This window comes from Gopherus flavomarginatus, chromosome 20 (assembly GCF_025201925.1).
Source record: "Gopherus flavomarginatus isolate rGopFla2 chromosome 20, rGopFla2.mat.asm, whole genome shotgun sequence".
Lineage (NCBI taxonomy): Eukaryota > Metazoa > Chordata > Testudines > Testudinidae > Gopherus > Gopherus flavomarginatus.
In genome coordinates this window covers 24,687,996-24,702,441 of record NC_066636.1, presented here as the reverse complement: position 1 = coordinate 24,702,441, position 14,446 = coordinate 24,687,996, and the positions used below count along the sequence as shown (strand labels likewise).

At 52.0% G+C, this 14,446-nt stretch overlaps 1 protein-coding gene across 5 annotated transcripts in view; it reads left to right on the top strand.

The window, feature by feature from the left end:
• Positions 1–14,446, top strand: part of KCNN3 (potassium calcium-activated channel subfamily N member 3) — a 75,322-nt gene that overhangs the window by 48,131 nt on the left and 12,745 nt on the right. The window contains exons 4-6 of one of the 5 annotated variants that reach the window (XM_050930119.1): positions 4,244–4,385; positions 11,179–11,231; positions 11,998–12,108. In XM_050930119.1, coding sequence (XP_050786076.1) covers positions 4,244–4,385; positions 11,179–11,231; positions 11,998–12,085 — 283 coding nt within the window. In that variant the 3' untranslated portion in view covers positions 12,086–12,108. Of the gene's footprint in view, positions 1–4,243; positions 4,386–10,963; positions 11,075–11,178; positions 11,232–11,997; positions 12,109–14,446 lie in introns of those variants that run through there. The other 4 variants (XM_050930122.1, XM_050930121.1, XM_050930120.1 and 1 more) reach the window with 4 other exon arrangements.

The following is a 14,446-nucleotide window of genomic DNA, read 5'->3' as shown; positions in this document are numbered from 1 at the left end:
TTTCTAAAGGCCATGCGCTAGTTCAAGGAGGAATGAAGTCTGGGAAGTGTTACATGGGAGATCAGATTACATGATCACAGTGGTCCCTCCTGGCTTTGGAATCAATGAATCTGAGACAGACTATGGCAAGAGAGAAGCTTGTTTTGTTTAGTGCTGGGGCCTCCGGGACATGCCTTTCTGACATCCTATAGCCTCTAGCTAGGCACTGGGTCCCTACAGTATCCCGTCTCCAGGTTCCCAGAGAGTGCGGCTGTGCACTTGTGGGGAGCCTGGCTGGTCTTTCTAGCCTGTCCCCAGGTGGGTCGCAAAGGGCACAGTTGTCTTCATGTTATGCTGGAAGATGGTCTTTAACTTAGATAAAAAGTTGTGAGGCTGTTTTCAGCACCTCCCATCAGCGCAGGAGGCTTCCCACATCCTTTGGTTTCCTGGTCAGCCACACTGCATCATGTGACTTCCCAGATAGCTGGCCGGCCCAGTGGGAGTCAGCATTCTCAGGTGCTTTTCAGAACGGCTCCTGTCCCACTGGGGAGAGGGACACTGAGCTGCAGGCAAGCTCAGGAAATGAGGTTTATCAAATGAAGCCCCCAGCATCATCTGAGAACTCTGCCTCATCTCTCCCGGCATTCAGGGCATGGAGGTTTTTCCTACCTCCTTCTCCCAGGGACCCTGCATCTTGGTGATCTTTCCTTGAGGGAGAAGGGCTGAACACAGCTCCCCTCCGCTACAGCCTGTCAGTGCCACTCTGCATCAGCCAGGGCCATCCCAATGATGCAAGGCACTCCCTTCTCCGAGGGCGGAGGGAGCATTCGGCCTCCACAATACTCCCGAGACTTGCCCTCAGAGCCCTGCGTTGGGCTGCCTCCGTAGCACTGGGCTAGCCAATGAATTGTGGTCTCTCTCACTCCTGAACAGCTTTTGTTACTGCAACTCGGAGTCTGGAACCGAGAGGGGACGTCTGGTCTTCTCCAAAGCAGGCATTTTTTGCCTCTGACCCTCTGCTTTAGGAGTAGGGGACTGAACTGACTCTTGCGCTGTTACCTACACCAGCAGCCTCTCGCCCATACAGAAAACAAACAGGCCTGTTCCTAATTTGCACTTCAATAGTGTTCTCCATCTCCGATCCCAGAGCGCTGCAGGTAAACATTAATCCCTGTGGGAGGCCAAATATCATCATCCCCTTTTGTGGGAACTGAGACCCAGTGTCTTCCCCAAGTGGCAGCACTGGCAAAAGAAACCAGGAGTCGGGACCCCCAGTCTCCTGCTCTAACCACTAGGTCACACACTCCACCAAGAGCTGGGAACAGCAGCTGGGAATCCTGACTCCCAGTCCCCTGCTCTAACCACTAGACCTCTCTCTCTGGTAATACTGGGGTGGGGAATGTGATATTAAACAGATTCTTGTCAACATATTTTTATGCTTGCATATTTCATTAGCGTCTCCAGATACAGGAGACTCAGGGAAATAAAAATAATAATAAAACAATCCAGAGAGTTCTGAGTTGAGAAACTTGGACAAATTGATATGGAGGAAATTGCCAAAAACTCCATCTGTTTTCCCTTAATGATTTCACAAGGAAGCTAAGAGAAACCTGCCCCTGAGAAGCAAACAGGCCTTGGCCGATCCAGCCCAGCACCCCATCAAGCATCTGATCCCCTCTTCTCCAAAGGGGCTGGAAATAAACATCTTGTACACAGGAAGCAGATGGTGAAGAGTCAAAGGAAACCAGGGAGTCATGACTGGGTCTTGAAGACACAGGAGCTGTGGTTCTCATCACGTCTGGAAACCAGGTTATTGGGAACTGCATGACAAGGCTGGGTACCTCTGAGAGGCTCCGTATACACAAGCTTGCTGCTGCTTGTTGGAAGTGGCTTCCAGTCTCGACTACCATTGCGCCTGTACAGAAAGCAATCACGGTAACGGCACATTGGGCTATGCCCTCTGCCACCCGCCAACCAATGCCAGTGCGTCTCCTCTTTAAAACACTCCACCCTGGAGTGCTTACATCCCAGCCACCTGCCCTCTGCTGGAGAGGTCTGGGTTTGGAGTCCTTTGCTAGGAGTTTGTCCGCACTGCTCGGACTGGGGGAATTGGGCAGCTGGTTCGTGCGCCCTTGTGGGGCAGAGCAGCAAGAGGCTGGGGGTGCCATCTGGCATGACAGTGCGAAGCCCCATGAGGTCAGCAGCCCAGGCCGCTTCTCACTAGTTAGAGCTTCTGGGTAGTTGAGCAGTTGGAACATAGGTCTGGAAGGGAGCATCTGGGTCATGGAGTCCAGCTCCCTGCTGTCACAGGCAGCTCCTCATAGAATGTTGTTCATGAACTTGTCAAGCTTCATCTTAAACCTAGCTAGGTTATCTGAAGGGGTGAGGTGTCCTGGACCTGCCGCCGGGGAAAGAGACCAGAGTCCATTGCTGCGTGTGCTGACGCATCACCGCTGGGACACGCCGTCCAAGCCAGCCATGTGGTTCCAGTTCATCTTCCCCAGGTTACAGCTCAATTACTGCCGAGGAAATGGTCTGGACTGGCCTGAACTGAGCAGAGGCCCTTGACAAAGCTCGCCTGCAGAGGTGGGGGCCAGAGGAGCAGGCCTTGGTGCTGCACAGGAACAGGAAGAAAAGCAGCTGAGGCTGTGGGGCCAGCCAGAGAGTTTGTTGACCTTGTCAGGGACAGGAAATGGACCAGAATTGAGTGTTTTGCATGTTCCAAAAGACGGAACATGGCAATGGAAACACTGCAAGGTTTCCCTGGAGTTACTCGCTAAGGCTAGGAGTGCCGCTGAATCCTCACATGCTTTGAGTAAAGCGCATTCACAAGTCTTTGGAGGATTGGGCATAAGTTTTCCTGCAGTGGAACCTGACCCCCTTTCCTGGGGGTCAGCCAGGGAAAGAGCCAGGAGAAGGTGGGAGCAGAGCAGGGGGCATTGGTTAATGTGACGCTGGGTCTCTAGTCTCCCTAACCTCAGTCAGTGGCTGGGTGTGCACGTGTGTAGGTGTAGTAACAGAAGTCAGGAAAAATACATTACTATTGGGTTGATACTAACGTCCTCTGCTCCTTCCAGGTTGTTTTACAAGCCTCTCGCCTGGAGACTGAGCTGCTAACCAGAGAAGTTCAGAATGATGTGTAAAGACACAGAAAGGAGTTGAAATTGCCAGCACACTCTGTTAGTTTGTGCTCGTTGTTCGCAGGGGGCATGTGCATGCTAAACCCATAATCCAGGGCCAGTTTCACATGCACGCTCCTTTTGAAAAGCAGGAGGCGAGCTGCCATTGCTATCAAACATCCATACTGTGGACAGTCTCCATGCCAGCTTGAGCCCAAGTAGGGAATCCTGTTCAAAGTTATCAAAGATGTAAACCAGCGCAGGTGCATTTCAGTTCTGTCAGGAGGGGAAGGAATCTGTTCTCATGAGGTCTCCATCACTCGCGGGGAGGTGGTGATAATGAGTTTGCAGGAGACAACATTGTGCTGTGAGTTCAAATGTAAATGGTAGTTCATGAGGAACGCTGACAGGTTGAGCAGCTGGTGGGAACGGAGCAGCAGCAGCTCTCAGCCTGCCTCTCTCCTCTCCATTCAGTCACATCTGCTTCCCCATCAAACAGACACCCCTGCCCAGCAGCATGACCCCAGTGCAGATGGAGCTGGAGGGTATTTTGCTGAAATGTGACTGCAACACTGACTAAAAGCAAATCAGTCTTTCTGCTGAGTCTTTGCTGTGGGGGAGGCGGGGCACATGGGGGGTTTTCTTAGGAGGAAATTGTGAAATTGCTGCTGCTGGGGAACATTCTGTTGCTTTATTAATATTTATTCCCTATTTTGCAATATGGTCCAGAGACTTTCAGCCCAAGGTTAATTATGTCCTGGGAGGGGTGTGCGCTTATCTGATTCCATAATCTTGCCACAAGTAATTTTTTAAGACCAGCTGCTTTAGCAGTGCATGGTTCTAAGCTGTGGTCCTGAGGCCAAACAGAGGCAGGGTTGCAAATATCCAGCCTGAGGTCACTGAAAATGCCCTTTTGACCTGTCGGTTTTGCAGGGCTGGGTTGTGCAGGAACAAGACAAGTGGTTGCTTGGTGTCTTCTGCAGCTGCCTTCTGACACTGGGGACTAGGAAGGATAGCCAAGGCCCTATTTCCATGAGCACCATTATCTGACCTGGCAGAGACACCCGGGTGCGGGAGGAGAGTTGTGTGAGATGACCGGTTTCCTGTCCTCTCCTGCTACACTGAGGTGTGCGTCTCCTTGGCAGGTACCACGATCAGCAGGATGTGACCAGCAACTTCCTGGGTGCCATGTGGCTCATCTCCATCACGTTCCTCTCCATTGGCTACGGTGACATGGTGCCTCACACATACTGTGGGAAAGGCGTCTGCCTCCTCACCGGCATCATGGTAAGAGTGTTTTCTCAAGGAAGCGGCCCAGGAGAGGGAAGTACACAATCCAGAGTAAAGCTTCGGTGAGCCGGGGCCAGCAGATTGCCCCTCACACCCACCCACTGGGGCCTTCCTATACTGAGCCGTGGAGATCCTGCCTCGGTTTCCTTCCCGTTTAGAAAACACTCCTTGAGGCTCTTCATTCAAGGACTGGATAGGGCTCCATTAGGACTCCACTGATTCCCCTCCCAGGGTCTAACCCAGGGCTACAGCTTGGGAAGCAAGACAAGGCAGGTTTTGGTTGGGGTATTCTACAGAGCCCCCTTCCTTCCCCACTGGTTGGGGGCTTCTCAGCTAGTTTGTCTATGAGCAAGACTTCACAGTTTTTGCTCCTGCTGCTCTGCTGCTGAAAATTGGCAAGGCTGTGAGCAATCAGGATGCTGGGAGCTGGGGAGGTCAAACCCTCATCAGTAGTAAGCAAAACTCACAGCGTTAATCTGAACCACTGCATGCACTGAGACAATGGGACGAATGGGAGGCCTCCCGGGCAGGCTGGCACTCGGTGGAACTCACTCCGGTCTCTGGATCACTGCGTTGGGCTTCCATGAATCCAACATGTCCTTTGTCTGAGGCGCAAAAGACACTTAGACAGGAGCTTACAGGTGTTTTCCAGATCTTGACACACAACTTTGGAGGGCGTGTGTCTGTGTGGATACCTGAAAAGCCTGCAAAGTACCGTGGGCCCAGTTCTGTAGCCAGCGGATGCGCAGTGCTATGCTGGGTGGGAAGGCTGTAGTGTGTATAGTGTCTCAGCAATACTGGGCTACAGCAGTGGTTGCCAACCCTCAGTGGAGCAGTGAGAGCTGCCCACTAAGCAGGCAAATAATGCCAAACCACGCAGGCTGAGCCGGGGATATATAATGGGCACAGGTGAGTCTTTAGAACAAGTACAGGGCTGGCAAAGACCCAGCTGCCACTGAGTACAGGCTGCTGAGCAGTGCTGTGTGACAGAAGTTTTCTGATCTCATCAGAGCAGCTCCACAGAGACCTTGGTCTGTGCGACAGAAGTATCCCTCAATCAGTGCCCAGCAGTGGGGTTTGGCAGCTGTCCCAGACAGGCCAACCTCTCAGCCACTGGTTTTTACAAGCATCTGCCTTTCTCTCCCCACACTGAGCTGCAGCCCATCTGACTGACTGTCCTGGTTTGTCTCACTGACTTACTGACTATCAAATCCTCCCAGCTCCTGCAGCCATGCTCAAGAAAAGCTGTGGAAAGCGGGCCTCTTCCTCAGTGTGCAGAGCTGCCTCGCAATGCTACGTGTTACTGGGAGACTGGTGCAGAATAAAGGGAGCAGGGAGAATAGTTTTATTAGTGGACTGAAACATCACCTGGTACAGCAAAGTTTTCCAGCTACCTCACTCCTCAGCAGCCTACAATGGGCGACTCTCGCTGTGTATTATACACTAGGATCCTCGCTTTGAATGCAATAATGCTCTCCGTTTTCCTTAAGCTAAACTAACCAGTCATGGCTACCCACTGTTTTACAGCCGGTGTCTGAGTCCCACAGCCATTTATATCACTAGCCAAGGCCTGTTCCTCTTTCACGTACACTTGTATGCAGGGAACTCTGCTCCTTAGCCCCTCTTCAGGCCAACAGCTCTGTGGGGTTTCCCATGCAGGCGCTAGTCCTCATGGGCACCCTCTGCATCAAGGAATCTCTCTCTTGCTGAGTCATTTCTCTCTCCTCCCTCCCCGGCCACACCCTTCCTATGCCAGGCTCCCCGTGATGATTACACTAATTAGTTAAAGGCAGCCTCCCCATTTGGTTACCATGGTGAACATGGAGGCCTAGTGTGTGCTGTGACCAGGTTTAATAACAGGCATCTTGCAGAGTTCCCGAGTAACTGTGCGGTGATTAGCCACCAAGTAGGGGTCAGAGCGCTGTGACTGCTGCCTACCAGGGAGTTTCGCCTACCACAGCAGACACTTGGAGCTCCTCTGCATTTCAGTAGGAGACGCTATGGCAGCTGCCTCACAGCATCACACAACTTGCCTCTCTGGCTAGGCATTTTGAAAGCACCCAACAGCGTGGTGTCTAGCCAGTGGCCTCCAGAGGCTCTATCAGCTCTAGGCTGCAGTACCAGAGTGAGCAGGAGGGAGAACTGGGGCTGATTCCCCCAGCGCAATGACATTGCCTGCAGAGAAGCGTCTCTCGATCTCACTCTGAGAGAGAAGCAAAGCAGACTCTGCACTTCCAGGTCAACAGAGGATGGGTGGATTCGGTACAGGAGGCTGGGGTGACCAACCCCCATCACAGGTAGGGATATCTCCAGGACAAGCCAATATCTGGAGCAGGCTAGTGCTTGGTTCCTAGAGCTGTTTGTCAGAACAGTGAACAGAGATGGTGAGCATCTCTAGTGTACTTGTGGGGACTAGATTCCATCCTAAAACCGCTCAGTGCCAGCTGGTTTCAATCACGTTGGAGCTACTCCAGCTGTTGTAAGGAATCCTTGGAAGAGACAAGAAGTCAGCTGTGAAGTCTCCACACCCCCTCATTCCATTTGTCATTTTCACCTCTTCATTAATATTTCATTTTGTTTGTGTTCCATAAACTAAGCTATGGAGTCAGTTCTCCCAGGGCTGAGTGAGAGATACCGGGTCCCCACTCCAAAATCCTCTTGATACATTCCAGCTTCTAGCGTTCTCCACCTGGAGATGTCCCATGGAAGCCAGCCTGAAGCAGAAGCTGAGAGGCACTTGAAGATGGAGGTGTGCAGCCTTGACTAGCCAGAGAGATTGATGGGTCGTTATTGAATGAAGATGCACAAAATTGTCTGTGTGGGAGGTCCTGGTGCTGTGCTGCACTGTTTGGGCCATGATGCAACATGATCTTGACTGAGCGCTATTGTGTACTGACACGCTGTCACCAGGCAAATGCCACCACATCCACCAGGAGACAGCACTGGAACTGCTGTGTGGGTCTCTGCTTCTCCAGTCAATAGACAACACCAGGTCCTCAACTGGTGTAAATTGCCATCGCTCAGGATCTGGCCCAGTCTTCCCTCCCCAATCATTGGGTGCTGGGGATAGTGGCATGTCTTCTCTCTACTCTTCCTTTCTATCATCAGGAGAGATCCCAGCAACCACTGTGGGGTGCGCAGAAATCTAGGTAGAAATCTATCTGTGTTGAGTAGCTGCATGAGGCCTGTGCACCAATTAAGCCTGCTTACACATTTGGGGTTTAAGTGGTCCACAGCCCTGGGGGCAGGTCCTCCGCATCGAGGGATGGTCCACGCTACCCATGCTGCCTTGGGTGGGCGCTCAGCCTGCGCTCACAGGAGGTGCACAAAGGCCAGAACATCAGTTGGGAACTCCAGAGAGACAGGCTTACACTGTGTCTACACTGCAGCCACTCCAGTGCTGTGTGTAGTGTAGACCCTCATGACAGCGACAAAGGGAGTTTTCCTGTTGCTGTATTTAATCCAGCTCTCAATGAGGCCATAGCTTGGGCAATGGAAGAATCCTTCTGGCGAGCTCGCAGCAGTTCCATGGGGGCTCAGGTTGGCTGAACGGCAGCTCTCAGGGGTGTGGGTTTTTCACAGAGGTAGGGCAGCCGACATTTCAGTGATAGACCAGGCCTCAGCTTGCTCCCCTAACACGTTTCCAAGTACACACAGCGTCAGGTATTTCCAAGCCTAGCCCCGTTTCATTCCACGGGTTCCTCTTCCGTCATCGCTCTGCTTCTCTCCACTGTGCTGCCCGGACTTGCCTGCCTCCCTTGCAAGACCCTCTCCTTTATGGGCTGCATCTGCTGCTCCTCCTAGCTACTGAGTGGGACTAAGGTTGGGCACAGTGGGATCTAGTGCATCAGGCTGGAGCAATGCTGCGGGAGCCAGCCGCTGGCTGGCACGTCCGGTGGGACCATGCCAACTACAGGGGCATGAATTTGCTCCACTGGCCGACCAATTCACAGATTTTCCAAGTTCTATGAGAGCAACTGGTTCCCCCTCCTTCTCCTGCCCAGGCTTGCCGGACTCTCAAGGAGGATAATTTTCAACATGCCAGAAACTACCCCTTCGTGTCTGGGTTTTAGTCCTGCCTCCATGGTGAGCTCCTGCTGCTATTGTGCTGTGCCAGTGCACTCAGACCCTATTAATGCAGCTCCCCTGGGGGGCATTCACTCGCTAGCCTGGGAAAATACTTTATCTGGCTGCTGCCACGGTAACACCAGCCAAACGGGAGGAGTGTGACACTTTCCAGCAAACAGCCAGAAAAGGAGTCTGCTAGCGCCTGCCACAGCTGACAGATCAGCCCCTCTGCTCAGCCAGCCGCGATGGAGGAGAGCAAGCAGCATCTTTGCTCCCCAGCTGAACAGAAGCAACAAGGGTCAGGCTTAGGTGTGAGTGAGGCTAAGCATACAGCGAGCCGGGCATCAGGGACCCTGCCTGCTCAGAGCCACCCTGATGATGAGGGAGTTAAGCTGGCTGCCTCCCCCCATCATCTCAAAGAGGAGAGTTTGTCCCAGGCACCCAATGGCCTAATTTGATTTTAGCACGCTTTGTCCCAGAACAGCAGGGACCTGAGTACCCAGAGGATTGTACAGTGCCCTCCAGCGTGGTTAAATGTGCTATGAATTACATAGGGTACCCACCTATGCTGCCTATCACAGTCTGGCGTGCTGTTCTTTAAGCCCCAGGGGCTCATGAACCACAAGGAGCCCTCCAGTGCAACCCCAGCCATTCTACTCCGTGGAACACCTGTCAACACAGCCCATGGATTACCAAACACCAGCTGCGCCTCCGAGCCTGAGTCTACCTTCTCGGGCTGTGCGGCTTGTGCTAGGGTGCCAAACACACCGGTGCAGCCATTACTGCTCAGGCTGGAGTGCCAACTCAGAGAAATTGTCCTGAGCTTCACAGCCTGAGCTCCAGCCCAGGTCTGAACACCTGTTCATAGTGCCAGGCGTGAGCTCAATGACCAAGTCTGTAGAGCTAGGCTCTGAGACTTGCTGCCCCAGGTTTTAAAACTCAGTGTAGACATACTCCTGAACAACAGGGGAGAGACCCTCAGTTTCCCCATTGGCGAGCTGTTTCCTTAGAGGAGTAGAGAGATTATGTTATCTCTAGTGGAAAGAGCACATGCTGGGAGCCAGGTGCCCCTGAGTTCTAATCCTCGGGCTAACGGCGACTCCCTGAATGACCTTGGGTGAGTCCCAGCCTCGCTCCGTGCCTCGGTTTCCCCATCTGTAAAATGGAGGTGATTGCACTCAGCTCTCAGCAAGGTCATAGGTTTAGTTCGCTGTCTGTTCAGAAGATGAAAGGGGAAGAGAATGAAAATGTAAGAAGTGTGGATATCCCCCTGCTCCCTATTCTGACCAGCATCTCAGCAGATCCCAGGCTAATGCACACAGCATCACTGAGTCCAGTCACTTTCGGGGTGCAGGGTGAGAATTAACTGCACAACAGCCAGGGAAGGAAGGAAATGTTTCCCCAGTGACCCAGGGGCTTACGAATCATGCCAGGTCCATGGAGAAAGGACAGCGCCTCCATCACTTCCAGGTGAAGGCTGAGTCCTCCCAGCAGGTTCCAGCAAGTCTGTGGCCTGATTTTCAGAGGGATGGAGGCCAGAAGCTGCACTTGTCCCACCAAGCTCTGAAAGAGAAGCCAGGGGTTATTGTGAACCTGAGGCATGGCCCGAAACCCCACCCCCTCCATCTGATGGAAAGTCATGTCTGGAGAAACGAAGGCAGGTAGTCTTCAGGCACGAATGCCTGGCATATCTGCAACGTTTGGACGTGCACTCTGTAAAAGACATCAGCCTGGTGTTAGATCCAGGGTGGGTCTGCAGAGCTCAGACACCACCATGATGAGCATGGCAGAAGAGATGAGCAATAGCCAAAATCGCTTGCAGCAGTGAACTGGCCCCGTGCTAACCTCACAGCCAAGGGCAGATGTCCAATCCCAAGCTAGACTGGGCGAACCAGAAGAACTTCCACTCCAAGGGAACGGAGGGAATGAAAAGCGTACGTACGGAGCCTTCCAGGAGAACTGCAGGATTCAGCTCAGACCGGGATGTTTGTTAATGATCTTTAATGAATGAAAGGTCACTCCCTAAGGTCACGGTCTCTGCCAGGCAGCACAGGGGAGGCGGGTTCATTCGCACTCAGGGAGACTCAGGCAGACACTCTCACTCTCTCTCTCACACATGCACAGATTCGCTTTCAGGTTGGCACCTTTTGCTTTTACAGCCAAATCTGTCCAGGAGATAATAGCTACCAACTGGGCTCTCCATTTGCCAAATGGAACATATCCCGACTCGAATGGGCACAGTTCCTACTGTAACTGCTTGGTAAAAAGGAGCTACCAGCTGTCACCATTTAGGGAGAGGGAGAAGAGGGGAGGGAGGACGAGACAGAGACAGTGATTCACATGATCTCATTTCTGTGCCGGGCCTCACTGTAGTAAAAGTGGGTAGCTGACCAACGTGCAGGGTGTCAGCAGCCTTTTCGAAAGGAATCACTTAGGAAGAGCCAAGGAAAGGTGTCAGCTTCAGCTGTGCCAAAAGCATAGGCAGGTTTTTGTTTTTTTTCCTGAAGCTCCATGAGAGAAAACAGAGATTGAGAGAGAGCGAGAGAGCGCGCCTGCAAACCTGCTGGGGTGTTTGATCCATCCTCTTCCCAGCCACGTGGCCCTGCAGCCTAATACAGGTGACACACAAAGGGCTTCCTTCATGACTCTCATAAAGGAAGCTATTTTTTAAATAACAAAGGGTTTAGTCGGGCCAGTAAGTGTCATTATTCCCATTTCACAGATGGGGAAACTGAGGGGAAGGAATATGCTGCCAAGGTCACACAGTGAGTCAGGGTAAGAAACTCAGGAGTCCCGGTTGCCTGCATTAACAATCTTCCCACAGCAGTGAATGGAGCCCAGGAGTCCTGGCTCCTAGTCCCCCTGTCTTAGTTGTGAGCCTACGCTCCCACCTAGAGCTGGGAACAGAACCCAGGAGTCTTGACGCCCAGTTCCCCGGGGGCTGACGACTAGCCCATGCTCCTTTCCAGAGCTGGGAATAGAACCCAGGAGTCCTGACTCCCCCCTCTCCCATCCCCGCTCTAACCCACAAAACAGACTTCCTCAGGAGCCAGGAATGCACCCTAGTCCTGATGCTTTTCTCCTAAAAGCAGTGGGTCAGCTCCTTAGCTCGGGGGCACTATGCCACTGCACCAGCCGAGCTGGAGTATTGAGTGCAGCTTCTGAGTGTCTTGGGAGGGTCAGGAGAGGGCGACGGTTTCCTGATGACCCCCTGCTGACCAGCAGCGTGGTCCATTAATTACACAAACAGCCGCTCAAGGACACGTGTCCAGCACTGTGGGCAGCTGACCCCATGGAGTAATTAAATATATGCCCTGCTGCACAAGGAGGTGGGGGGTGAAGTGTAATTAATGTATGTAAATGGCTGGGAGAGCCTCGGGTGGATGGGGCTGTGGCCATGCAAAGCACCATCACTGCAAGGTTTCATCCCAAGAGTCTCTCTGCGGGAAGGCAAGAGGCATTTGGAAGTCGGAGGGGGCTTCTTCCTGCTCCACGATTAACTCTTTGCCTTCTCTCTCCTCCCCTTGCTTTCCCACGGCAGGGAGCTGGCTGCACCGCACTGGTGGTGGCCGTGGTGGCCAGGAAACTGGAACTCACCAAAGCCGAGAAGCACGTGCACAACTTCATGATGGACACTCAGCTGACGAAGCGGGTAAGGTGCTCCAGGCAGCGGGGAGTCTGTCACAGCTGGTTGGGGTAAAAATCCCCAAATGGAACAGCAGGAAGCCTTAAGCCAGCTGGTGTAAATCCACTTTGATCTCAATGGAACTATGCTGCTTTAGGCCTGCTGAGAGTCTGGCCTGACAGTTCTCATCTTGTAAACTAGACTGTGACATCACAGTGAGACCGGACATTGATCTGGGAGGAGAAAACTTGCATGTTCCCAGAAACTCCTCAAGCATCAACAATGCTGGCTGAAGGGGGGCGCTGGCCATTTGCACTATAAGCTTTTCTTGAGCCCTGACAGAAAAATATCATGGAATGCTGCAGCGTGTCTGTTTCCTCACATTTCTGCAGGAATGTTTTCCTCTCCAAAGTGCCCTTCTCTAAATCATTTCCCCCCTTGGTCACTCCAGGTAATTTTCCTTATGGAAGTGGGTATTAAAATGAAAAACCAAAGTCTCCTCTCTGGGGCAGAGCTCAAAAGATCCCTGAGCTGGTGCCCTGGTGCAGAGACAGCACTCAAAGGGGAAAACGCTCCTGTCGGCCAGGCAGAGATGTGTCCATCACAGCAATGGAGCGCCTGAACAGGTCAGGAGCTGTTTCTTTACGGACAGCTTCTGTGAGAAGTTTTCCCAACACTCCTGTCTGCATGAAGATCACAAATATTCTTGCCAAGAAGCCCCACCAGTGTCAAAGCCCTGCTGTGCTCAACAGGTCTCTGTCAGGCTGCCGCTCATTGGGAGCGTCATTAGAAACTGGGCTCTGCTTTAATTCTCTGCAGCCTGAGCTAAGCATGGAGTGACTTGTATTGTGGAGTCACAGCAATGCATGCCCAGTTGTCCCTGCAGCCCCGTTTCACTGGGGAATTATTCATGAGAGTTGAGCTGCTTTGTTTTGACTATAAATTGTGTTGGCGGAGGGCGTTTTTGTATTTGGTTTTTTTAGGAGAATATACAGAGGTCAAAAGGAAAGTTCAGGGACATATTCCTCTGTTGTTGTTACAAAAAGTACAGCCTACTTCACGCTACAGTGGCACGGCAACTGCTGTAGCATAATAGAAAATAAATTGTATAATCCGTACATGGTCTGAATGCTGTGCAGGCTTGGAAGAGGAGCTGTCAAGTCTGTAATGAGCAAGTAACACCAGCTCTCTCTCAATCTTCTGCTCCAAAAGTCTCTCGTTTACAAGGGATTTAGGAAAATCTGAAAAGCCCAACTGTGCAGCCAAGCAGAGGAAGTGCCTTGTCCTAGGAGGAGACAGGCTACCTTTCCCCTCTCCGAAGGGGATTCTCTTCCTCATCTCTCCAGGGCAGGCCTATGCTGACTGGAGGCACAGGGCTTGTTTACATGCTTTGGGTCCCGGCTGGGCAGGGCCTAATGATCACTCCGAGGTCCTCTGCACTTCAGCAGCAGGGCCAGTATTTCAGACAGCTGCCCACCCAATTACGAGTCATTCTTTATGCTGGGATGGTACCCACTGTGTACTAGGCAAAGGAATCAACAATACAAATAGAGATCATGATGCATTCATTATAAAATGTAGTTTTGTTTGTTTACTGTAAGTTTCAAATCCTTTGACAGGACTTATTCTGCCTTTGCTGTAGGAGCAGTGGAAAAGTCTCCTAAAGAATTAGTTCCAAGTGAACAAGATATTGTGCTATTTAGAGCCATACTGGGCGGGCTGGCCAGCAGAGGGATTCAAGAGAACATCAAATCCAGGGCTTACCACATTTTGGACAAACTTCTCAGTTGGTATAAATGGGTGCACTGTTGACTTCAGTGGAATTTCATCCATTTACATCAGCATAGAATTTGGCCCCATGTCTCTGATTTCCAGTATCTGCTCCCAAAAAGGGCTGGAGGGAAAGCTGCAGAGCCAGAAGCGTTTCCCACTCAGGGCAGTGCAGGGATTTCTGTGATGCTGCCCTCATGGAACCTTCCAGAGGCAAAACAGGAGGTAAAGTGACCTTGTTAATCAGGGCCTAGTGCTCACAGACCCCCGCTCACACCTCTGTCTGGGGGCATTCATTCTTAAAGCCATTTTCCATTTTCTTCAAGAGCATCCAGATGAGCTCTTGTGTTGAGCTAGAATGATGCATAGACCAAGCCAGCCTGGAGCGCAGCAGGTAGCAGTAGGTTCTGACAGATGTAGGGGAGTCTAGCCAGGGAGCCGCTCCACGAAGAGAGGATGGAGTTAGTGCAGTTACACCTCTCGCCATGAGTATTCAAGTTCACACTTGTATAAATAGGGCAGCTCAGCTGAAGCAAAGGGAATTGCTTACACTAGGGTTGAATTTGGTCGATTAACTTTTCATGAGTCAGAGTGG